Genomic DNA, 25,495 nt, shown 5'->3' with positions numbered 1-25,495 from the left:
TGAAGGCTGGTTATTATGACAGGCCGTGTTCAAGGAAACCACACCAGCTGCCAAACAATGAAAGAAGCAACATAGATTATTTGTGTGGATGCAGAACCCTGGTCATTACAAAAGAAATTAGAGAAACATCTTGACACAGTTTCCCACCAACAGACTGATAACAGATGTTACTTTTTCACACATCAGGGCTGCAAAGGGCTTGCACGAGAGGCAGGATGCAGAGGCTCAACCTAAACACGATGCCAGGGATAATGGGAACAGCTGCCGAGTTGCCAGACTTAGGATGCCAGACTCTTTACTGAGAAAGATCTAGAGAAGAGTTTTTTAAGAATGAACATTTGGAGCACGTGCGTGCATTTGAGAAGCTCAGAACACTATACTGTGCTTGCTTAAAAGAGTTCTGAAAATACCTATGACTTAACTATTTCAAAAACCACTTCCTGCATCTCTCCTTAAGTGAAGTATGCATTCTTTGCCCTACATTACACATCAAGTCACTTCCTGAAGGAAGCTTTATTTTAAGTCATCAAAGCACAAGAACAACAGTATTTTTCCCATCAAGAATGAAGAATCTTTTTCAGGGAATTCTAACGACCCAACATTTGCTGTACTTCACATATACAAACAAGAAAAAAAAACAGTTTAGAAACAACATAGAAGAATTAAATAGAATGTGTTAAAAAAACCAACAAACAAAAAAAACCCCAAGAAACCACAACATAACAAAACCCAGCAAAATAAAGGTGGGAGAAAGCAACATCATCACATTAGGATATTCCTGTAAATGGAGCTCCTTGTGTGTTGTGGTTTAACCCCGACTAAGTACCAGCAGCCCTCATTCATTCTCCCCCTTCCCCAGTGGGGTTCAGAGGAGAAGTGGGAAAAGGTAAAACTCGTGGATTCAGATAATTACAGTTTAGTAACTGAAATAAAATAAAATACTACAACAGCAATAATGACATAATATTATAATTATAATTAAAAGGAGGATAAAGAGATAAGAGGAGTTGGGGGAGGGAGAATAAAACCCAAGAGAAACAAGTGATGCGCAGTACCATTGCTCACCACCCACAGACTCATGCCCAGCCCAGCATGTCTGCAAGGAAGAAAATTAACTCTATCCCAGCCAAAACCAGGACACTGCAAACTTCATAAACTGCTCCCTCATTTTGGTGTTCTACTTTCTTGTTGTCCCAACCACATGTTGCATTACATTAACATTGACAACTCCCGGGTTTAGATGACACATCTCCATCTGAACTTCTAATATGAAGCAGATGCCATACAAGACCATTTAAAATAGCCGAGGTGCAAGACCTAAGAAAAAAAAGTTGCAATGCTATTGGTTGAAAACATTTGAAAGCCTATCTTTCTGAGGGGAAAAAAAAACCAAAACCCAAACCATGGGTCAAAAAGATTCTGTGTGCACATGGATTTCATTTTGCTAAGATAATTTGAGGGTGAAAAAAAGAGCTTTATAAGCAGCAAAACTAAATATAAAAAGGCAAGGAAAAGAAAAAAAATCCACTATTTTAATAGAATACTTCTAGAAGTATAATAGCTTTTCCAAGAATTTACAACACTCTCAATCACGCTTATTAATATTTTTTAATGAAGTTTTTCATTTTAACCTTTCTGTGACAAGGTAAACATACTTCTCAAACTACGTTGAGAAGAGTGTTGACTTTTCCATTTCTACACCCATCTGAAAGCACTGGTGAAGCAGTGAGAGTCTGAAGCACAGGGAGCACAAAATCCACTCAGCTGCCTAACTTTTTTTTTCTATATAATTTCATCTTGGAAAGATATAGAGCAAGGCTCAAATAGCACATGTAAAGCACCTTCAATGCCAACTTCAGATGGATATGAAAAAGCAAATGGTGTAGCACTGCCATCAAATAGAGAAGAATCATGCAGACTTAAGAGGTAACTGATAGGACATAAACAAAGCTATTAGACACACATGCATATATAAATATACCTGTAATTTTTAGTGACATTCCTTTTCTTTGAACTGAGACTGTACTACACATTGAGTGATCAATTACCCGTTATTAGTTACCTTATGTGAGAGGAGACCATCATTTTCAAAACCAGACAAACTCTAACCAAAAACTGTACAAGACATCACACCTAAATTGCTTTATATCTGGCAAATCCATGCCATCTTCACCAATGCCTGTGGAGTGAGACCAGTAGGAAAATCAACACACACATTGCCCTTGCTCTAGGCAACTAATAACTTTTAGCCAAGGCAGTAGCTAACAAAAGACGTGTGAGTTTACAAACCAAATCAATTGCCAGCTATATTGCAGTTCTGTATTATGTTTTTTTCTGTGGAGCCCCCAAAATTCACAGTCCTTCTGACAGCTGAAGGATCAGTTTCAATAGGTCATCCAGTTTGAATCAAAAGATATTGACAATAATCAGTATCTTGATGGCTTAGACCAAAAGGATAATTTAGATTATTTCATAAGCAGATGTTGCAAAGCAGAGCATGCATTTCAAAATTAAAGGCTTATCTCTGGTCTTTTTTCTATTACTAAACTGAAAATTTGTACTTCAGAGACAATTTGGAATTTTTCATTCCCATGATTCTGCATATTTTACATCTAGAATATGCCAGATTAAACAAGGACAAAGTTGTTCATACTGCAGGAACTGCAATTAAAAAATTTCCATATTAATTTTATATTATTAACTTTCCTTAAAATAGATTTATCTCAGTTTCACACTATCTTTAAATACTTATTTTCGGGGCAGGGTGAGGTAGAATATCAACATTTGCTAATATTCATTTGAGCTGGCTAGTGCTTGTACCTAAAAGGCATACTTCTAAAGAACAATTTCAGGCTATAAAATTATAATTTCTAGTTCATATAAGCACTACATATTAATTTATAAAAGAAAGTCAAAGTGAAGTAAAAAATAAAAGTGATAGAGTAGTCACAGAAAATGGCTTAAAATAAATGCATATTATCTGAAAATAATTGTTAAAGAAGTATATTTGCATTTATTTCCCAAATTAATACTATAGATATGCAACTCATATCTCTTATGACCAACTTCCTGAATAAACATTTATTGTATGTCTGCTAATATTAATTCCATAATTACTAAACTCTAAGTACATCTACATTATGTAAAAAATAAAGCCTTCTATCTTCCTTTATAATTCAAAATTAGCAAAACTAATATACCCACATTAAAATGAGTAATTCTGACACGCTAAAGGTAATTCTAATCTGGTATCCAAGACAGATTAGTTCTACCCATCAAACATGCAGAGTAACAGGTTTACAATATTATGGTAATTCTAACCAAGAAGTACCATCAAGCTATTTCTTTACCTCACATTTGGACCAACTTAAAGTAGAGGTGCTGCAATGCTAGTTTCCAGTTTTGGTGGTTTTTTTGTTTGCTTATTTTTTTCTTTAATCTATCAAAATCAAACTCTTGAAAAGCATCCACATACTGAACGTGCTTCTCTAGTTCTTACCAAGAAGTTATCTTTCCATCTCAATTTATGGTCATAAAGCTGTGAAGACATCACCGTGTCATAAATAAAAAAACTAGCATCTATCTCCAGGCATGCCAGAATTAAATATGACTCCCACTGTAAAGCCACAGTAACTACTTTCCAGTTTGAGAACAAAACCACAAATACCACACAAAGATGGTATAACTATGCACAACTGCTAAAGGCACAAAAGTTTACATGCATTGAAATGAACATACAACTCTATTACAAGTGTTTAGCATATACAGCATGAGGCAGAACCGCTATGAATTCAGCTTTCTACTGCACTTAACTGACACACCAGTACTATCTGTACAAGGAAGTCCAACTCTCGCATTTCACAATCATGCATATGTTTAAAAACTGGCACTGATCCCTTCAGCAGAAATTTCAGCTTCTCCAACCTGAAAGACTTAGCAGATGCCTTAGCTATCTGCCAAAATAAGCACCTTCCCTTATCCCTCTTAATATTCTGGTAGGACTTAGAGACTCGTGTGGACCTTAAACAACTACTAAACTAACTAAAGACTTAGAAACACAAGGAGGGCAAGCAATATTAATTAAATTTAGCAAAGTTCATCAGATGACATCCAAAAAGCTGATATGCATAACAGAGATGTTCAAGGGAAAAACTGCTTTCACCAGTTATGGACATCACACTATATCTTAAGTACAGCACAAATTTCAAAAACCATCTTTCCTTTCCAGATGTTGGAAAACCTGAAAATGTTAGACCTTAAAAAAAAAAAAAAAAAAAAAAAGAAAATATGCAGGTACACCAGTGGAAGCAAAATACTTTATGGAAGGTGAAATGCCTCTTAAGATGAGGATCAATTTTCTGAATGAAACAAAGAATCAGCTCCTCATTGCAGCATTTCTGGTCCAATATCCTTTCACTAATTTGACAGCAATGAATAGAGGCTTTCCATTCTGTTGGCACACACTGGGTAAAAAACACAAGAGAAACAAGAGCAAAAAAGACCCACCCATCACTGAACGTTTTTCTGCTGGGGGAAAAGACAGAGTAAACAGTCTCTTAACCTTGCGCTTAAACTACAGTAATTTCACTACCCCCTAATGTCTGAAGACCAGACCACAATATACAGTTTTATATCAAAAGTTAATATATTAGGACCACCAATAGGTGACTGCTGCATCAAAAGTACGACTAAGAGGATGCTCAGCAAAACAATCCAAGTTCAACCCTGATGCCTGAGTTTAGTGCATCATTTTTCCTTCTGATGACAAATATCTGAATGAAAGAGGCAGACTTTCACAAAGAGTAACAGTCTTTCCCTTCGGAGGAAAAAAAAAAACCCAACACAAAACCCCCAACATTTCTCCTCCTCAGTCTAGAAATCCCCTGTATTTGTCTGTAAATTATGACACTATTTCAAAATTGGAATATGAATCACAGATCATACTATCTGAAAACGTGTTATGTATTTTTGAGACAACGACTAACAACAAGCTACTACTAACTAACAACAATCCGCTACTGTGACTTAAGTATACTGTAAAACTTAACCATGTAACCTGGGTATCTGCAAGAGTTCTTCTGAGCAAACTGGTTCTGGCTATTCCAATTACCATTAAGCACGGGACTTTTAAACACAGGATCTGGGCTAGTGAATACCAAAACTCCAGGACAAACCCAAAAAAGCCCCTTCCCTTTCTGAAGAATAAAAGCTCAGCATTCCCTAATCCAAGAGTAAGGTCTTTCTACACTAGGCTTGGGATGGATTCACTGTATGATAAGGGTTACAGTACTTTCCTCCACCATGATTTTCCAAATCATGGAATATACAAAAGCTTTTATCTCCCAGCAGTAGTATACTAGGTCAATTTGTATATCGGATTGTTAAGAGCTTAAGAAGATTAGGAGTGGTTTTGAGATCAGGCTTTAAGATAAGGTTATCATCTACACCAGGAATGTCCCATGCAATTTTAAAACAAAAAGTTGAAATCGAGCTTCAACAGGTAAAACATCCATTTCCAGATAACCTATACACTGGAAGAGTATTTTTCTCCTATATATGTTATTAGGAAGGCCCAGCAGAGATTAATCTGCTCCCTGTGTTGTGTGCTCTCAGGACACAGCAAAAGCAATTTCTGAGCTATATAATACAATTCAAAGGTCAAAATTCAAGTTCTCCCTCAACTTTCTGCATTGTAATCCTATAATATGTTGTCAATCATGAATTTCAAGAGGAGCTTGTCTATAAAACCTACTTCATTTCAGAGCAAGATTTCTATCAGTGTAAACACTCACACTGCAGACTCCTGTAAATCGCCCAAGTGCCCAAGACATAAGCACCACTAAAAATACATGCTAAGAAAAGACTAATTAGACAGCTCATTTCTTTAGCCTCCAGGCCCAAACAACGATGTCTTGTTTTCTGACCTTCTCTCATACCACTTCCTAATTACTAACTTCATATAGGCATAAACAGCTTCATGCTGGCTGCCATTCTCAAAGAACAGCTTAGGAAAACATCTAAGCCCCTGGTCCCGAAACCACACAGACACGCGTTTAAATATAAGCATGTGGGAAACTCCAGCGCAGCCTTGGAAGCAGCTCTTGTGTTTGACTGTAAACAAGCACATCAACCCATATGCTGGGACCACAGTCCTGGAAACGTCGAGGCTTCAGGACGAATGAACCACATGTCCACAACCAGCTCCTCAGAGAGACCCTACTGCGGGGTTGTTTCTAAGAGGAAATCCAAGAACACATCTATGGGGCTGCTGCTGAGGGCCCGGCAGATCCTCAACAAGGGTGTCTCACAAGGCATCAGCCTGACTCGCAAACAACATTTTGGAGCTCCGCGCAGGAACCCGAGGTAACCTGTCACTGTGCCCCGGGAATTCCCGCAGTTACCGACGGCCCGCTGCGAGGGGCGGAGCCTGGCTCCGGGCACGGACACGGGCACATCGCCCCATCACACACACACGCACGCACACACACACACAAATCCTTCTAGGAGCGGGGCGCAGCGGGCAGGCTGCTGCAGGCCGGCAGCCGCTGCGCAGAGGAGGGGGGGCGGCAGCACCGGCGAGGCTCCGGCGCTGCCCAGGGCACATTAAAGTGCGATGAGACAGAGGAGGCGCGCACACGGCCAGCGAGAGGGCGAGGGAGCGCGATGCCCTGCGTAGCGCAACCCCTGCGGCTGCACGGGCGGGCAGGGGCGCAGGGCTGGGGAGCGCTGGCAGCAGCGCGGCAGCCGGACGCGACCGCCCGAGCGCCAGCACTGCGGGCCGCCCGCGCTCCGCACCGCCGCATCCCGACCGGCCGTCGGGGAAAGAGCCACCGCCGCGTCGGCCACCGGCGCAAAGGCGGCCCCGGGTGCCCTGCGGCCGGCAGGGCGACACACGGCCTGCCGGCAGCGCCGCCGCGACCCGCCCCGCCGCGCTGAGAACGGCGCGACTTTCTCCGCCGTCCCGTCCCGCCCGTGCCTCCCACCCGGGAACGGACCCTGGGCGCTGCGGAGGGCAACTCCGCGGCCCTGCGCGCCGGCCTCGCTGCCAGCCGGGGCAGCCGGACGCCCAGACCCGCTCCCCGTCCCCCGGGGCCCCTCTCCCCCTCACCTGGTGGCGGAGCTCTGCCGCCCGGGGCGCCGCGGGGCGCGCCGTGCCCGGCGGGGCTGCCCCGGCCCTGGCTCCGCGCTCCTGCCTCCGGCAAGCTCGGCCCGTGGAGGGGCGGCGGCGGGCAGAGGGCGGCGGGCGGCGGCAGGCGACCGGAACCGCCGCTCATGGCGAGTCCCGGGAAGCCGGAGCGGGAGCGGGTCCGCGGGAGTGCCGGGAGAAGGCAGGCAGCCGAGGGGGAGGTGGAGGCGGCGACGGCGGCCCCGACAGCGGGGGAGGAGGCAGTGGAGGAGGCGGGGGGCGGCGGAGAGGAGGAGGAGGAGAAGGCAGGCAGGAAGGGGGCGGCGGAAGAAGCCACCCATCTGCCGCGCCGGCCCGCCTCGCCGGCCTGCCGGAGGTGCCGCTCGCCGCCGCTCTCCTCGCCGGGCGGAGCGGCACCGCGGTCCCGCCGGCGGGCAGGGGCGAGGAGCCCGGCGTCGGGCTGCGCCCCGGGGGATGCCGAGCGGGCGGCCACCGGCATAGCCGCCCGCTCCGGCCGGCCGGCGGCGACCGCCGCCCCGGGAGCAGCCCCAGCGCGGGGGCGGCGGAGCGGTCAGAGCGTGGGTGGCACGGGCGGCGTGGGGAGCCTCCAGCCGGGGCGCAGCCCACCGCCGGGCAGGGAAAGCCGCTGCCGAGCCGTGCCAGCCGCTCTAGGGTAGAAGCCGCTGCTGCCGCCGAGGAGGAGGAAGAAGCCTCCCCGCCTGCTTCCTCCCTCCCTGCCTCCTTCCCTCCCTGCTTCCAGCCCCAGCGGTCCGGCGGGCGGGCGCGCTCGGCGCCTCCCCAAGGCCTCTCTCCTCTGGCAGCAGCTGCCGCAGGGCGTGACGGCCCGCGGGGCGCGCACAGGCGCGGCCGCCCCGCACTGCGGCGGAGCCCCCGCGGGACAGCGGCAGCGGGGTCCGCGCCGGGACCCCCGGCGGGCCGCAGCCCGCCCCGGCCGGACCCTGCGCGCAGAACCCGCATTCATCCTCGCCCAGTCCCGCCGCCGTGGGCCCTTCGCCTTCGCTGTGCGGCTCCGCACACCGAGGCGGCACAGCGCTCCGGGGAGGGGGGCGACGGGCAAGGGGCAAAGGTCGCGATCGATCGGGCGAGCCGGCCCCCACGGGCACGTGTGGGGAGCAGGGACCGCCCCATCCAGCCGTCAGCTTGGGAGGCGTCAGCGGGAGGCGGTGGGTACCGGTCCCTCGCAGGGACACACCGCCCCTGCCGGAGTGTGCAGAAAAGGCAGGGATGTCGGTGAGCTCCTTTTCACGGTGACGCCAGATAAACAACATTTGTCGTTGCCAGATAAAACAGCATTCTGGCAAATCCGCTGGCATGGGAAGACGCCAGGAACACAACTAAGCGTTTCTCTGAAAGGGGGGGAAATGCCTCTTGGCGTGCGTCCGTGCGGCGCTGCGGTGCGGTGAAACAGCTGCCTGAGCGGAGCCCAGCCAGCGGGTTTGGTTCTCAGGAAGAGTAAAATAATGGGAGAACTGACACATACATAAACAAAGAAAAATCACATGGAAATTTACTACCTAGAGCGGCGCACGTGCTATCGTCAGTGGAACAACAGCAATTCTGTGAGATTTAAATGTGCAGACGGAGAATTCATTTCGTTTTCCTCATCACAGCAGTGCCACTTTCTCCTGTGCGATGCTGCGAGTGGGAAAGATTTCCATAACTCCTGCTTTTGCCAGCATTACCCCACTGTGACGCCCTTTTCTCTCACGAATTTGGCTGAGATTTTTCACCCAGTCTGGGAACAGGTGACCGTGACTCCCCAGACGATTAACACCTCTGGAACTTGTAGCAGACTATTGACACGATTCTTGTGTCCCAGCAATTATATGAAGCCATTCAAAGCCTTTCTTGATTTGTTTGCTTAAGCTTCATGGAGTGTTAGGTTTCCAGCCCTGAAACGGGAAACAACTTCAACAGCTCCTGTCTGCTGATTCTGTGAAACGTGAATGTCAAGTCCTCTTCCACTTCACCTTTCTGAGGTGTCTGCACCACTTTCAGATTGCTGCTATAGGGCAAGCACATGCAGCCTTCGTGAAACTCCTAGCAGTTCACAGCTGGCAGAAAAAGATGAACCGAGCTTTGCAAAAGCCACTATTGCTTTATGATGATTCATTTTTCACTCACTTCCTGGGGGAAATTGCTTCAAAACTACTCTCATGCTAAAGGTAACATCTAAGAGTGCATTTTGGTACAGACTTCCTTTTTGGTGAGCCCTCCAAAAACTGCAGATTTGAATACTGGAGAATGTTATACCACGGGAAAAGATGTGAAAATAGCATCAGTCCCTCAACTAAAACAGTCTTTCTAGCCTTTTTGCATCTAGATTGTGTTCCAAAAATAAGCTAAGAAAGTATGTTTCTGCCATATGAAACTATTTCAGCTATTAATCTAACATGCACTCCGGACTACAGGCTATCTGGGAGTTCAGGAAGACTGTTTCTGTGCAGTATGGGGCAGCAGTCTTGCAGACACATAACCTGACAGTTGTGGAACATTGCACTTTGTTTACTTCTGGAGCTGAGGAGTTCCATTTTCCTGTTTGCTGTAAATTTAAATAAAGCCTTTTCAAAATAATATTATTGCAAGAGCTAGATCCAGATTTTTTTTTTTCTAAGTGTTGTTTTACCCAAGTAGGACAATAAGAGCTACCACTTTTAGTCTAAGTACCACATTTGGAAAACTGGCAAGCTTTTGGCAGTGTACAGAAAACCTTCTTCAGATCTGCTTAAGGTCTTCAGGTACTTAAAGACAAGGCTTTGTCTGAGGTTTGAAACAACTGTTACCTCCTTTTTCTAAACAGAAACACACAGATGAATGTTGAGAGTTACCACTCCTTGATAATTTATGTCAAACAGATCCAGGAAATAGTTATAAAAAGCTTTTTGTTTCTTCTTTTAGTTTGTTGCAACTTTTGTTTTAAACTCTTCAAACTCGAAATACTGCAATGATCAGAGAGCTATTGCACTGAGTATTTTAGGCTTCTTTTCCCTTCAGGTGAATTCAGAACCTCACTGGTTTGAGTCAGAACAATCATTACAAGAAATCTGACACTGATGAAAGCTCTTTTGCAGAACAGCAGAGCTTTTTTCCCAACCTCACAACTAATGCTGCCTAAAAAACAACACAAAATTAGAGTCTAGATTTCTGTATCTCCTAATGGTCTGGCAGAATCAGTCATATGGTATGATTCTCATCTTACTGTAAGACAATGTTGAAGGCAGTGATATTAAGTATATTGTTTCATTAAAAATTGAAAAAGTTAAACATCCACTGTGCCCAAGGCATCTCTTAAAAGCTGATAGCAGCTGAAGTGGTGTTTAAAATTTTGCATATGCCAGATTTTGCAATTGGTGCTGCTGAAGTGCCTGATTATGAGAGAGACAGAGAAAAAAAAATCTAATGCGAGTAAGACTGCAAGAAGACTTCAAGTTAGTTGAAAAAACTGATTAAGGACCTTGAAAACTGACCTATGACATTGAGGAATATTCACCTAAAGAAGCGAAGCAGCCTGTAACCCAGGTGAAGGCCAGCAGATCAAGGGGAGGATGTTAATGAAGCATTTTACTTCAGCTACAGGAAACATCACACTCACAGGCTTTGATCGTGATGCAGTGCTTCAAGCACTCTGACATCTGCTGTAGAAGAAGCATAGCAACTTGTAAGCAGGCCAGGAGACTCCTGGAGTGCATTGAGGTCTTAATCTCGGTGATAGATAGTAGCCCAATCAGAGGAGGAACGTTACAAGAATAATAAGAATAGTAAGAAGGGCTTCTGCAGGTATGTGGTCAGAAAAGGAGACCAAAGAAAATGTAAGGCCCTTGTAAATAAGACAGGAGAACTGGTCTGACACAGAAAAGGTTAGGGTAGTCAACCTTTTTTTTTTGCCTCAGTTTTTGATGGTAAACTTCCCACATCTCTCAAGACCCTTGTATCTAATCTAAATCAACTCTTTTTTGGTTTAGAGTAAATCTTCTGCAATAAGTCTTGGTTTGTACAGAAAAAAATATGCAGTTCAAATTAGCATATGAAATACGAAACGGGAGAGACACTGCCAGCAGGGTAGGTGATTTCATCATGCATCTTACTTTATCACCATCAGAATGTCTTTCCTCCTTGCAGCTGCTGCTCTGGATTAAGCCTAATAGTCAGGCTCTATGTAGATTACAATATTTTTGCCCTGTGGTGGCAAAAGCTTCCTACAAGAAACTTGGGCAGAACAACTTCAGTCATTCTAAATTTCCTATACTCTGGTCTTTGGATGTATTAAAACATTGAAGAGGAATGTCATGAAGCTCTTCCAGGTTACGATGGAGAACGTAACACTGTTTGGATTAGATAACACAGCTTTATCCCATACTCTAAAACACCATGCATGTGTTCCACTGCTTCTGACCAAGTAGTAGCAGTAATATGGACCAGCTTTTTCAAATGACAATTGGAAATGATGGCTGATATTTAAACTCCATATTAAGATGCATGATTGTCATAGCTACTGAGCAATGGTAGCAGAATGCAGCTGAACTGAGCAAACATCAAACTGAAGAAAAGTAGACCCATTATTGCAGTGTTGGAATGCAGATTTTAAAGCTAACCTTTAGGCAGTTAGACTCCTGGACTAACTTCTCACTCAACTTCTGCTCAGATTTTGGCTAACATGTCATGGGGACAGTGATGGATGGACTCATGGGGAAAATGGGAAAAGGGACACCACATCCTTTGGCCAACCTACAGTTTACCTCATGCAAATGCATTCCTGACTGTCAATCTGTTGCAAACAGCTGCTCCTTTACCCCGTAGCAAGGTAATTAATATTCCTCAATACAAGTTACCTTCTGATGCTACTTGTCCTGTTACTGAATTGATAAAAGAACTAGAGGAACGGGGAATCATTGTCAAGTCTCATTCTTCCTGTGTGCCTGCCAGTACAGAAATCTAATGACAAGTGGCGACTGACAGTAGATTACAAAGCCTTGAATAGCGTCCCTCAAACACTCACTGCAGCTGTTCCTAGTAAAAGTGATATAGTTAATATTCTTACTGAATAATCCTATGTGGTGAACCAAGTCCAGAAGGAAGCTTTGAATACCTTGGTGTGGTATCCAGGAAATCAGGTGAGAATTCAACACCTATCACTTAGAAAACACTGAATCACTTTGCAGAACTTTCAAGTGAAAGGAATAAGGGAAACTGTGGATACTGTGGGAGTGAAACTAATTATTACTGAGGATTGGATACAACTTGCGACCTAAGTCTTCTTTCTCCTCTCCTAGGAACTGAAGTAAAAGCTGTAATTCAACCTGCTTACTACAGAAAATATCCATCTAGAAAGCATACTGAGTATTCCTTGGAATTTTATTAATACAATGATGAAGTGTTATCACTGGAGACAACACTGACAACATCTAAAAAGATAGGAAGCTTCATGTATCAGACAGCATTAACACTTGAATTGAGCAATCTGGCATTCTATTACATAAACCCAGAGAAGCTGATAACCTCTGCAGTAACTTGGACAGTGACATCCGTCATATCCAAAATCTCACATCAATGCTGGCGGAATTCTGGCCTGCAACCTGGTCTGTGCCCTTATGACCAACATGGGACACAGTATGCTCTCAAATTGAAGAACTGGAAACCTTAATAACCAGATATGAAAAAGCTATTATATAGAAAAACCAAGTGACTATTGCCATCAAACATGATGCCAGCAGGGTTTTCAGAATCACAGGAAAAACTGAACAAACTTCTGGACATTGCTGGTGTGATATTTTTGTGGGATGTACACCATGTGCAGCTGGCATGTTGCATCTTGTGTCACATCCTATGATCATTGTATTATTGTGTTCTATTAGCTTTTTCATTCTTTTGCTTGTGTATCTATTTGTTGCTTGTCTCCCTATGTTTAAAACATGGACCAACAATTGCTAAGTGTTTATCTGCCAGTGAGAATACTCTCTCCTTCCTGATGTTACACACATGATAGTGTATTATAAATGTATGTATAATCAACAGAAGACCTACAAGGACTCCTCTAAAATCTAGGTTTATATTTACTTATTCTCTGACAGGGCTCCAGAACCTGGTTAAAAGAAATATTCAGTATGCAGTCTTGAATTGTGGTCAATTTTTTTTTCCCCACTGACTGCCTTTAAATATCATTGTACATTCCCAAAAGGTCAGAAAGGTATAGGAAAGGAGGGAGGAACAAACAGGCATTTGATTAGGAACAGAGGGATTATCAATCATAGTGACTGAAGTTTATTTACAGAAGGAGAAGAGGACAGGCTAGATTAATACGCTTTGAGCTAGACCATTGACAGCACATTAGCAGTGTTTTTTTTGTTTAGGTAACAGAATTTACTGTCTGCCTTGTTTAATCTTTCACAGGCTTTGTGTGTACATTCCCATTGACTGCACACTGAAGTAATTTTTCCTATCCTAGGCTGAAGTTTCCTGGAGAAATAAAACCAGAAGTTTAAAAAATGGGCTTGAATGACAGAAACCATCATTAGTGACTGCGTGGGTCTGAGGCATAAAGAGAATTTACAAGATGTCTACATTCAGGTTTGACAAGATCTGACTCTCAGTGCCTCTGGAGGCTGCATTTCATTCTTAGGCATACTTAGCAAGTAGTAGAGAAATTACCCAATCATCCACCAAAACCAGAAAACACACCTGCAGAGACACTGATTGCACTGTGACATTTATCTCCTTTATGCTTTCACTTTGGTGAAAAGAAAGGGTTCTGTCAACAGGGAGTGAGAACATCTGGCTCTGTTGATGGAGAACCTGTACTGAGCTTCCTTCTTTTCTCCAATTAGACCCCAATGCGGGAATTAGCATTTGCATGTGAATGTCAATGTGTACAGAGAAGCAAGCCTAGGATGAGGTGGCAAAGATTGACAGAGCTTGTTTTCCCTTACCAGTCTTTGAAGGCTTTGTTATTTACATATGAAAAAGTACTCACTAACAAAAGCAGATCAAATTCGGGTATTATGTGACTAATATATATAAATATATATGTGCACCTTCTAATGTGAGAGCACCATGGGACCCACTAGGTGCACAAACCCTCATGGTGTTTTCAGTTGAACTAAGGCACAGGCAAGCAAAAGGAAGGGGGAGGACTGGTGAGTGCCTGAGCCACAACCTTGCCTAGGATGGGATCTCAGCTATAATTCCCAGTTTTGGAACTTGGATGAAAGTCTAGCATCAGCTTAAGTGGGACCAGCAGCACCAGAGCGTTTCATTCCTTGTGTCTGCTGTACAACTGAAAGACCTTGCCTGAGTTCAGGGGAGAAGAAGGTCCTAAAAATCCCTCTGACCGCAGATATGTGCAAGGATCCCAGGAAGGCAGGGATGATGTGCCCAAAATGGCATAAGAAGTCTGTAGCCAAGCTATGAGGAAAAGCCAAGTCTCCCAAGTCCAATCTAGCATATGCTTGATAATGTCTTCCATTCTACAAGCCTCACTGTACTCACTTCATTACTTGTAGGGAAGATACAAATGTCATAAGCTCAATACTGGAACAAAATCCAGAATGAATGCAGACTGTGTTGCAGGATCAGAAACATTAGGAAATCCTCTACAGTTGGATTTAATAAGCCACAGTCTGGAACTGCTGCTGTGTTGGCCATGCCTCCTGCAGGCCAAGAGAATATGACACTTCATGTTGGGTTCCCAGCTGTTCCCAGTCACAATCTGCACCCCCACTCTCCCTCTCAGTTCTTCCGTCCTACCATTCAGAAGGATTTCTAACTTGAAGGATTACAATGCCTGGGGTACTGTGATACTTAAAAAACATCCTTGCATAGACCAAATCTCTCTCCTATTTGGCCCCAGCAAGTCAATTACATTCTACCAGTGAGTATTTTTCGTCTCTGCTCTCACCTCATTTCTGGTGCTATGTAAAGACCTGGTTCCCAGTAAGAGACTTCAGGACCTGTGTAGCTTTACTAAAAGGAGCTCTCTGAAGCAACTTAGAAACGTACAGAGACTTCCTCTGGGTCACAGGAAGTACTGGAGAATTCTTTGATTTGCAGCAGAAAAACTGAAGAAGAACCAGGAGATGTCAAGGCTAGATTACACAAAGAATGAGCCACCACATTTTTAACAGGTGATGGTCAGTTTCTGAACTAGCTTTCAAAAGGTCTAGTGGTTTTTTTTGAAGCCTCCAAAATCAGATCACGTTGTTTTCCTGAAAATACTTTAAGATAAACACTAGTCTAAAGGCCCAATATTGACATTTTTGGAAGCCAAAGAGGGAGACAGAACTGAGGTCTGAAGTGACCACCTCTGGTTTGTAATGTCTTCGCTGACTACTTGAGGTTAATTTACTGTGTTGAGAAGAAACAGCTGAGGGACAGTCACAGACATTTGCTCCTCTAAAGCTGCTGCTCTGTTCAAACCTGCAGAGTTTTCTGGAGTTATGCCCATGACCATACGGAGTCTGCAGACAGTTGTGGAACTACAGTGGCAGTCTGGCAAGTCACTGGTTCCAGATTTTTCAAGCAAATTCATAGGTGTTTAGCTCGGTAAAGACACAGGCCCAGACTCCAAAGTAGCATCTTCTCTTGCTTCTCCGGGTGAACAGTGGCACACACTCCTGACATCTTCTTCATCCAGTCTTGTTAGTTCAATTCCTTTACATGTGCAGGGTACCCTGAAATCTAGCCCTTGTGGCACAATGATCTGTTAAGCCTTGAGGCTCAGTGTAAGTGTTGAAGAAATAATTCCACAAGTAGCCTCATACACCTAGTGGGATTGCCTACTCGGGACTGACTAAGAGGGAGCTTTGTAGGCCTGCCTACCTCTCTGAACAGTAAAGGATTTAGCTGGAATTGCTTAAATGCCTGCATGACTCAGGCATCAAAGTCCTGTTTCAGAGATGCTAAGGCCCAGATCTTCAATGGCAGTCATGTGCCAAGCTGAGATTTGAGCAGGAGTTGGTCACACTGGCTAGATGAACGCACAGCATTACAATTATGACCTTCAGGGACTCCACAAGACTCTGTGAAAATGGAATTTTGAAAATAAAAAAGGCAAATTTCTACTACTCATTTTCATGGTTATCTGTTAGTTTTCTGTATTTTATAAACCTGTATAGAACAGCCATTCAGCAAAATGCAGCTAAAATGTTTACCATCTCCAGGAATCATGCTTTAAGGAGCTCTAACAATTTGATTTAATAATGTTAAGTAACAAATTTAATGTCTTTAAACAGATTGAAATATTAAGGCATGATTAAACTATGAATAACAAAATCCTGCAAAAATGAACTTTGGGAACTGGTCTTTGCCAGGTTCATCATTGTCATAAAATCATAGAATCATAGAATGACATGGGTTGAAAGGGGCCTTAAAGATCATGTAGTTCCAGCCCCATCCACCAAGGGTAGCAATGGCACCCACTAGACCAGGTTGCTCAGAGCCCCATTTAACCTGGCCTTGAATACTTCCAGGGATGGCTTGTACAACTTTTCTGGACAACCTGTGCCAGTACCACACTACCCTCTGAATAAAGAATTTCTTCCTAACATCTAATCTATATCTCCCCCTCCCTTTTTTTTTTAAGTTTAAAACCATACCCCCTTGTCCTATCACTATCTACTGTCATACTATATAAATGTAAATTGTCATTAGAAGTGTGGCCTGCCCACCACTGACCTTTCCTTTGGCCCTGTACAGAAGTCCATTGCAGCACTGTCTGTCATCATGGGATTGCAGATGAGGTTTTTTTTCTCATAGACCTTCTCTACCTTATATGATGGACCTGCTCATGGTGTGAATAATAGTTTCCCCACCCCCAGCTCTTTTTAAAAAAAAGCTTATGACAGCATATTTGTCTCTTTTTAGCACTGTTATGCTAAACCTCAGTTCTCTTGTTAAAAATATGAGCTACACAATGCAAACGATTTACATTTTCTAAATCAGCAGAGATACTTTTACAGTTTCAATGAACAGAGAATATCTTTGAGGCAAAGAAACAGTGACCTTCATATGTAGCTGCTCAGCTGGTTCTGGAAACGGTGCAAAACATTCTACATTCCCTCTCCATCACCTACACAATCCTTACTAATGATCAGTGCTGATTACACTAGTATAATTTCCCTTGGCACTAGGTATATCCTTTTCCCTGTTTCTTTCTGTTTCCAGCTTCTGATATTTTTTAAATATCTGGTGGTGATTAAAGAACAAAATTGTGTGGGCCTCCCCTTCCTCTCAACATATAAAAAATCTCTTGTGTGTGCCTTTGGTGGATGGAGTTGTGCCTTTCCTTACATGGGAGTCCAGAATTCAGTTAATTAAATGGTGCTAAATGAAAGACCGAATCAGAAATATTATTGACCATGAACACACCTATATATAGGAGTATGTAAAACCATTATATACTTTCCTCTACCGTGGTCAGACTTTACCTAAACCCCTTAACCTTTTATGGCTACATTTTCTTCATCAATAGAGTAGAAAAGCCTTCGACTGTGGATTGTTCCTGACAGGAAGCTTTTGAAGCCACACTGTTATTTGTCTGTGTGCTGTAGTAATAGAAATTAAGATACTCAGTGCATGGCAGTTCACAACCCCTTGTGGTTTATGATAAATGTGACCAATCAGCAAATCAAAGGCTGGAATAAACCACAAACTTTTCTACAAGCTGTGCTTGGTAAGCTGAATGTTTGCCTCAAGCAACAAATAGTTGTGAATTGCAGTGTCAGACGAGATGAGTTCATAGAAGATGTGTTGCCAAAACTGGTCTGTGTTGTTGGGTGTAGTACCACAGAGTGCAACAGTAAATGGCAAAGAGAGGAGAGGAGCCTACTGGTTGAAGCAGTATTTTACCTGAGCCTAACATTGACTACAAGAGAGCTTCTTCACTTCATTAGTAGTTACACTTGTTCTACTAACAGAATTCAGGGGGAAAATGGGATATTTGGCTCAGATTTTTAAAAAGTTGATTAATTTCAGTAGTATATTAAAGTACTTCGCTGTCAATATCTTTATGGCAGTATTTTCACAGAAATGTCTCAGCATAAGTGAACAACTGAGGCAGTTTTGTATATTATTTGTATATTTGTATATTATTTGTGTATCATTTTGTATATATTTCTAATGCACAAATTAGACTGCAACAACAGTCTAGATCATTTAAAATGCAGGTCCAGCACAGTGTGATTCTCTGCATTCTGAGATTCTTGATGCAAAAGATTGATATAAACTAATTGCCATTGTTCTTGTATTCCCACTGCCATTACCCTGTGTATAACACTAGATGTGCACACAGCAGTCAGCCAGACATGGCAGAAGGTCTGATCCCTATTTAAAATTGTACCAATTCTACAGTATCCACACTGACATTATGGACCTGGGTAAGCCATCTGCCAACTGTGGTAACTTGGAAATTAGCAGTTTTAACTCTCATGGCTGGTATTTTCTTTGACAGAATAACGGTTTGATATTTTTTGCTACCAAATTAGGGGCTGAGCACTTCAATAGAGCACATTCCTATCTTGCTGTACAGAAGAGGAGATGCAAAGCACCTTCTTCTGACAGCAATTGCATGGCTCTCCATGAATGGGAGGGAACTAAGGCACGAAACCATGAGTTTAAAACCAGGCATATACCCAGCTTGCATCACAAACACATCTGGGCAGACACAATGTCCCAGACAGGACTGGTGTCTGCTCACCACCCTGGAGAAGATGCTATCACATACAGGGAGTGGAGACTTTGTGACTTCGCAAGAAATCTTGCAGATTGCCCTAGACACTGGACTGATAACTGCCTTTGCATGGTGCAGAGGTTTCCAGCTTCTTTATCAGTTCTTGGACCTCATGGGATCTGAATGTCCTGTTTCTCAAAGATAGAGAGGACCTGCTTTTTCTTCATCAGGCCCTGGAATTTCAGCACTTCATAGAATCATAGAATGCTTTGGGTTGGAAAGGACATTAAAGATCACCTAGTTCCAAACCCTTGGCATGGACAGAGACACCTCCCACTAGTTTGTTCAAAGCCCTGTCCAACCTCACCTTGAACACTTCCAGGAATGGGCAACCTGTTTCAGTGCCTCACCATCCTCATGGTAAATAATTTCTTCCTAGTTGTCTGATTTAACCCTGCCTTCTATCAGTTTAAGACCATTCCCCCTTGTCCTGTCACTACATGCTCTTGTAAAAAGTTCCTCTCCAGATTTCTTACAGACCTCTTATAGGTACTGGAAGGTTTTCCAGGGTCTTCCCAGAGACTCTTCTTCTCCAGGCCTAACAAGCCTAACTCTCTCAGCCTACCTTCATAGAGGAGGTGTCCCAGCACTGGTCATTTTTGTGTCCTCCTCTGGACTAGTTCCAACAGGTCCAACTCTTTCTTGTGTTGTAGGCCCCAGAGCTGGATGCAGTACTCCAGGTAGGATCTCACAAGAGCAGAGTAGAGGGGCAGAATCACCTCTCCCAGCTTGCTGGCCATGCTGCTTTTGATGCAGCCCAGGACACAACTGGCTTTCTGGGCTGCAAGTGCACATTGCTGGGTCATGCCCAGCCTCTCATCCACCAGCATCCCCCAGTCCCTCTCCTTAGGCCTGTGATCAATCTGTTCTCCTTCCAGCTTGGTTTTTGTGCTTGGGATTGCCCCAACCCAGGTGCAGCACCTTGCACTTGGTCTTGTTGAGCTTCATGACGTTTGCACAGGCCCACCTGTTCAGCCTGTCAAGGTCCCTCTGGATGACATCCCTTTCCTCCAGCACATCAACTGCACCACACAGCTTGGTGTTGTCAGTAAACTTCCTGAGAGCGCCCTCAATCCCACTGTCCATGTCGCTGACAGAGGTGTTGAACAGCACCAGTCCCAACACTGACAGCTGAGGGACACCACTTGTCGCTGGTCTCCACTTGGACATTGAGCCATTGACCATAACTCTATGAGTATGACCATGCAGCCAATTTCTTATCTACCAAGTGGTCCACCCATCAAATCCGTGTATCTCCAGTTTAGAGACAAGGATATCATGTGGGACAGTGTCAAATGCTTTACATGACTCTGGGTCCCATGAAGAGAATTTTGTCCCATGATGACAATTTTGATATCTGTAATCAGCGGTGTTTTCCCTAAGACCTTGCAGAAATGGAGTCCTTTCCTGTACACCAACTACATTATGTGCTGGTACAACACACAGTATGGGATCTTGATTAAACCATTTCTTTCCTTAGAAAGCATTCATGTGCTGTGGTTTTTCCACAAAGAAAATTACCTCTCCTGGGTGTTCTGGCTCCAGCATAAGATTGAAAATGTCTGCCAATATTTTGCTTTACAGGCCACTTTACACTTTACAGTGGAAATGCTCAGACTTGCACGCTGTGGCCAGGATATGCCATCAGCTTTGTCCATGAACTCTTGCATTGCTGTATTTTCCCTTGGCTATTAAACTTTTCAAGCTTATGCACAGAAACCAGCATGTGACTGAGGTGTCATATCTGTGGGCAGACACACCTGCACCTGCTGAGCTTGTTTTGCAGTGTTGAGGGGTTATCTGTTGATCACAGCAGTCAAGACTACTTCCATGAGTAATATCCATGTCTCTTGTTACTTGAAAAGTCTACACAAAGGACTCTCTGTGTTCAGACAACACCTCTAGGACAGACCTACCCCTCTGAAGGTTCCCCTCCATGAGGTAAGATTGCTTTCTTCTTTGTGTCTGAGGTCTATCCTCCTAGGTTTGATATACAATTTCATAATTTCATAATTGCACATTTTGACTGTGCAGGCATTTTTGACAATAGTTCATTTTGCATAAAACTCATAAACTTCAAGTGAACTCCTTACAACAGAAACATCCCTCAGGAAATCAAGCTGTGTTCTGCTGGCTCTTCTTTTTGTTCGGTGGGGTTGGGTTGTCCCTTGTAAGTTTTTCATTGCTGTTCCAAATGCTACTGCTACTGCTGTTCCTGAGGGGCGTGTCAAGTTCAGCTTTGCCACTGGTGGTCTTTGACGTCTGCTGCTGTGACTGCAATTAATCCACTTTGGCCCACCACCTATGCAGAACAGTCCTACGGGAGGAATAGCCTGTTGTGTACTATGTGTAATCTTTAATTGATGAAGAGGGGGGTTCTTTGTGGTGGGAAGGGAAAGAGAATAGGTTGCTCAGTTGACCTGCAAGAAAACAGTGCTCAGTGTTGCTGACTTTAGAAAGGCACTGGTGAAATGGGACACAGCCACTCTCAAAGACACCTAAAGTGGAGATGGGGCAAAGGACATGATTATATCCAAGTGCAAGGTCCTGCACCTGGGGTGGCGCAACCCCCAGTATCTATACAGGCTGGAGGATGCAAGGATTGAGAACAGCCCTGCTGAGAAGGACTTGGATGTACTGATGAATAAAAAGCTGCACATAAGCCAGCAAGCCCCAGAAGCCAACCATATCCTGGGCTGCACAAAAAGAAACATGGCTAGCGGGCTGGGAGAGGAGATTCTGTTCCTATATTCCATGCTGGTGAGATACCACCTGGAATGCTGCATTCAGCTCTGGAATCTTCAGTACAAGAAAGATATAGACCTGTTGGAACGGGTCCAGAAGAGAGCCACAGAAATGATCAGAGGGCTTGAGAACCTATGAAGACATGCTGAGAGTGTGGAGGTTGTTCAGAAGAGAAGATTGATTAAAAAGAGACCTTATTGCAGTCTTTCAACCCTTTAAGTAGGGAGGCTTATAAGAAGGGAGGGGACAGACTTTTTGATAGAGTCTGTAGTGATAGGACAATGGGTAGTAGTTTTAAACTAAAAGAGGGTAAATTTAGACTAGATAAAAGGAAGAATTTTTTTATGAGGAGGGTGGTGAAACACTGGCACAGGTTGCCTAGAGACGTGGTCTATGCCCCATCCCTTGAATGAATGAAAACATTCAAGGCTGGGTTGGATAGGGCTCTGGACAATCTGATATAGTTGAAGATGTCCCTGCTCACTGCAGGAAATTGGACTAGATGACCTTTAAAGGTCCCTTCCAACACAAACCATTTTAGGTTTCTGTGATTCAATGATGAAGTTCTATTATCCTTAGTTTTTCTTCCAGCATAACAGGAATGGATCAGTAACTTGCTGCCTGGAAAATGCTTTTCAAATCACTTCAGCACAACAGGTGATACCTTTTTTTCATCACTAAGTCTTGTTGAAAAAGTTGAGTTAAAACTACATTTCAATTGGGGCATCATTTCAGTATGTCAGCAAAAAAAATGACATAGCATTTTCATCTTGTGTCACTCTGTTTTCCTCTACAGACTGTTTTTACACCTGAGCTTTTTCTCCTTGAGTACAAGTCACACAGAGACCCTCCTGCCATACCGTAATAGAAGAAATTGAAATGTGTAGTGAAACATATAGCACAAATAAGAAGCTTTACCTGTTGAGGCTTCAAGAAGCTCATGTACTAGATCTGTGATTCCAAGAAGCAACACAGAGATGTTGCCCAAAATTCAGATGTTGGCCAAAACAGCTCCTTCTGATTTTTGTATGAATTGACATGATTATCTAATTGCAGCAAAAGTTAACTTGCCTACATGGTGAGTTAGTGTGTTCCCTTGCTCTGAATAAATCTGATTGGTCACCACTTGCAGAGGAAGTGACTCTGTAGCCTGAGACCCATCAGTACCTTTGTCCAAAATACAAAAGGACAAGAAGGTACCCTAGCAGTTATTTATGAATCTTGTTTTATGAGTTACACTTGCATGGAAATGAGGGTAGTATTACAGACTCTAAATTACAGGTAGCAAACTAGACTGAATGAGGCTGATTAGAAACATCTGTTTGCATAGAAATACCACCTTCTGGCAATCAATGACAGAAGAAGTAAGAATTTGAGTGAGGTTTGGTAGCTGTTTGCCTGCTTGTGGTCCTGGATCTCCTCAAGTGCTCAGATGGCTTGCGTGCCCACTTTGAATAAGTTTAGATTCTCTCTCTTGTTATAAGAAGAAAAACTGGATAGAAAATGGCACAATATCCATGATTTTTCATATTCATACTTAGGGCAGACGTGCAAGCTGTACAGTCATTTACAGAAAACAGGAAATAGTATGAGTCACTGAGGAATGAGATACACGTTGCTTAAACCACCCCTACTCCAGCATGAAACGTGCAGTGCTGTTCCTATTTTAATGTGAATACCATTGAAAAGGATAAGACAAGTCAGTTTTGCAATATTGCTCTGTTTTGATACGACCGTGCGAAGTGTAAAACAACAATCTGTATCACACAACTGTACTCCAGCTTTCCTCAAATGATTGTCACTTTAACACATTCCTTCTAGAAAAATAGAAGATTCTCTTAAGAGTATTAAGTCTTTGTTTCTCCTTCTAGAGCACTGACTATTAAATGCTATGTACATAGCAGCTGATTTTTTTCCCACTATCTGTAATAACAATATATTTTTTCTATTACTTTTACAAAAGCTTTTTGTTACAGTCAACATGATCAGTCAAATACTGCTGCTGTAGACAACTTGAAGCAGTAAGAAGTCAGAACTTTGTATTTCATCTTCTGAATGAAAATATCACTGCTTTTAGTATCAAAACCCTCACTGTCATACACAGAAAGTCCTCAATAAGGTAACGTGCTGGTCTCAGATGATGCTATTGAGTGGTAGAAGTTTCTTATTTCAATTTTTTGCCTAGAAAATTAAAATTGGCGCTTCAATTTATTTATTTTTTTAATCCAGTGGTTCTATCTTGAAATATTCAAACAGTACAGTCAATTCTACAATTGCAATTTGATATTCCTATGTGGAATAAGAATTCCTCTTCTTGTATGTGAAGAGTGGGATTGCTTATGCAACCTGATCTCTAGTCGGGAGGGTATTTACCAGTTAATGCCATGGGAGCCAGCATAGATCTCCAAGGACCACTTAAGGATTATGGCTGTTATTTGATTTTGAAATTTTTATTTTTTTTTTTTTTGTCATTCCAGATGGTGGGAGAAACTGTGACTGCTTAAGGACTGCCCAAAAATTAAAGTGGAAAAAATGTGAGAGATTCTTCAGTGTCAGCCCTTGCTCTGCACATTCTAGTTGCATTACTCCTGCTTGGAGTGGAAATGTCTGGTAGTTGTCACTTTGATTTGTCAGACTGGAGATTTTGCTCCTAGGTGTGAGATTAATTTCGAACCTTCTTGAATAAAAATCTACCTTCATCTGCTCTGCTAGCCTGGCTGCATGAGGTTCATGCAAACCCTTTCAGGAGCATGAGGAAGGAGATTTCCAGTGTGAGTTTCCTCAGCCAGTGAGTTTTTTATTATGCACTGCAGGTCCATTAGGAAAAGCAAGTTAAGGAGAGCTAGCTTGTAAGTAGAAAATTAACATTTCCCCTTCTGTCTTTTGGGATCATGAGATAACTCTGATTACTCAGCCGGGGTTGGCAGAAAAAGCACAATTCCAGAGGAAGCGAAAGTGTTGAGGCCACAAGCAGTCAGACTGAGGGAAAGAAACTTGGGGCTTCTCCAAGCATTTGTAAACCACTGTTTCTCCAAGACCAGACCTTCAGCTAGTGTAGATGACACAGCCTGGGGACCCAGGATCTTGTGCCTCCCTGATGCTCAGCACAATTCCTGGATGGGGCCATCTGCTACGGATACTGTAAGGACAATGTCTTCACTGTCTTCATCTCAGACTCATATTGCCATCACATCCCTTCCTGCAGTCCTCATGCAGCACCTGTGAGAAAATGTTTGTAAAGGCAAAGATTCTGTGGAAAGCTGTCTTTTAGGACATGATGAGAAACATGCACCACGAAAGGGAGTGTGGTATGAGCTACACCTTGTGGTGCTCACATTGCTGCAGAGAAGAGAGGTAGACTTCTGCTACACACACATTGGCATCATTTGTTTTTTGAATACTGAGTTGTGTCGTACTCACCTGGTGTAACAAACACTGCTCTACTCACAATGTTGAAGAAATGCAGGTCTTTTAACCGAGGGGCTTTGCCTGGCTTTGAAACTTACATCAGAGAAATCCTGTCGTGCTTCTTCCTTTTGTTTTCCCTTACACATTGATGGTGTGGTAGCTACTTTAGCTACTCTGACTGAAGATTTGTGAAAGAGCAGTGAAGACACCAGGATAAGCATGTCTCTGTGACAGAAAATATATTCATTGCTTGACATCTAGTGATGTCAGCTCCCATCATTGCCTCATGGTTGATCACAGACTACAGGCAGTAAAAGAGGTCAGAGGTCTGCATTTCAGGCTGCTATCAACAATATGACCTAGGACAAACTATGTGTGAAAATCTCTTCTATTTATCATTTCCATTTCATAACTCCTGGAAAATAAACATATCATTTCACGTGTTCAAATTATAACAAGGAAGTTGTGTTTCACCT

General features: G+C 43.3%; 1 protein-coding gene across 1 annotated transcript in view; it reads right to left on the bottom strand.

Moving 5' to 3' along the window:
• The window catches only part of RNF38 (ring finger protein 38), a 108,852-nt gene extending 101,494 nt beyond the window's left edge, over window positions 1-7,358 (bottom strand). Inside the window, exon 1 of the mRNA XM_027709675.1 lies at window positions 7,109-7,358. Coding sequence (XP_027565476.1) covers window positions 7,109-7,274 — 166 coding nt within the window. The 5' untranslated portion in view covers window positions 7,275-7,358. The remainder of the gene's footprint in view (window positions 1-7,108) is intronic.
• Between the last annotated feature and the right edge of the window lie 18,137 nt (window positions 7,359-25,495).

This window comes from Neopelma chrysocephalum, unplaced genomic scaffold (assembly GCF_003984885.1).
Source record: "Neopelma chrysocephalum unplaced genomic scaffold, ASM398488v2 Primary Assembly neopelma1_96821, whole genome shotgun sequence".
Classification (NCBI taxonomy): domain Eukaryota; kingdom Metazoa; phylum Chordata; class Aves; order Passeriformes; family Pipridae; genus Neopelma; species Neopelma chrysocephalum.
This window is presented reverse-complemented; position numbering and strand designations above follow the sequence as displayed.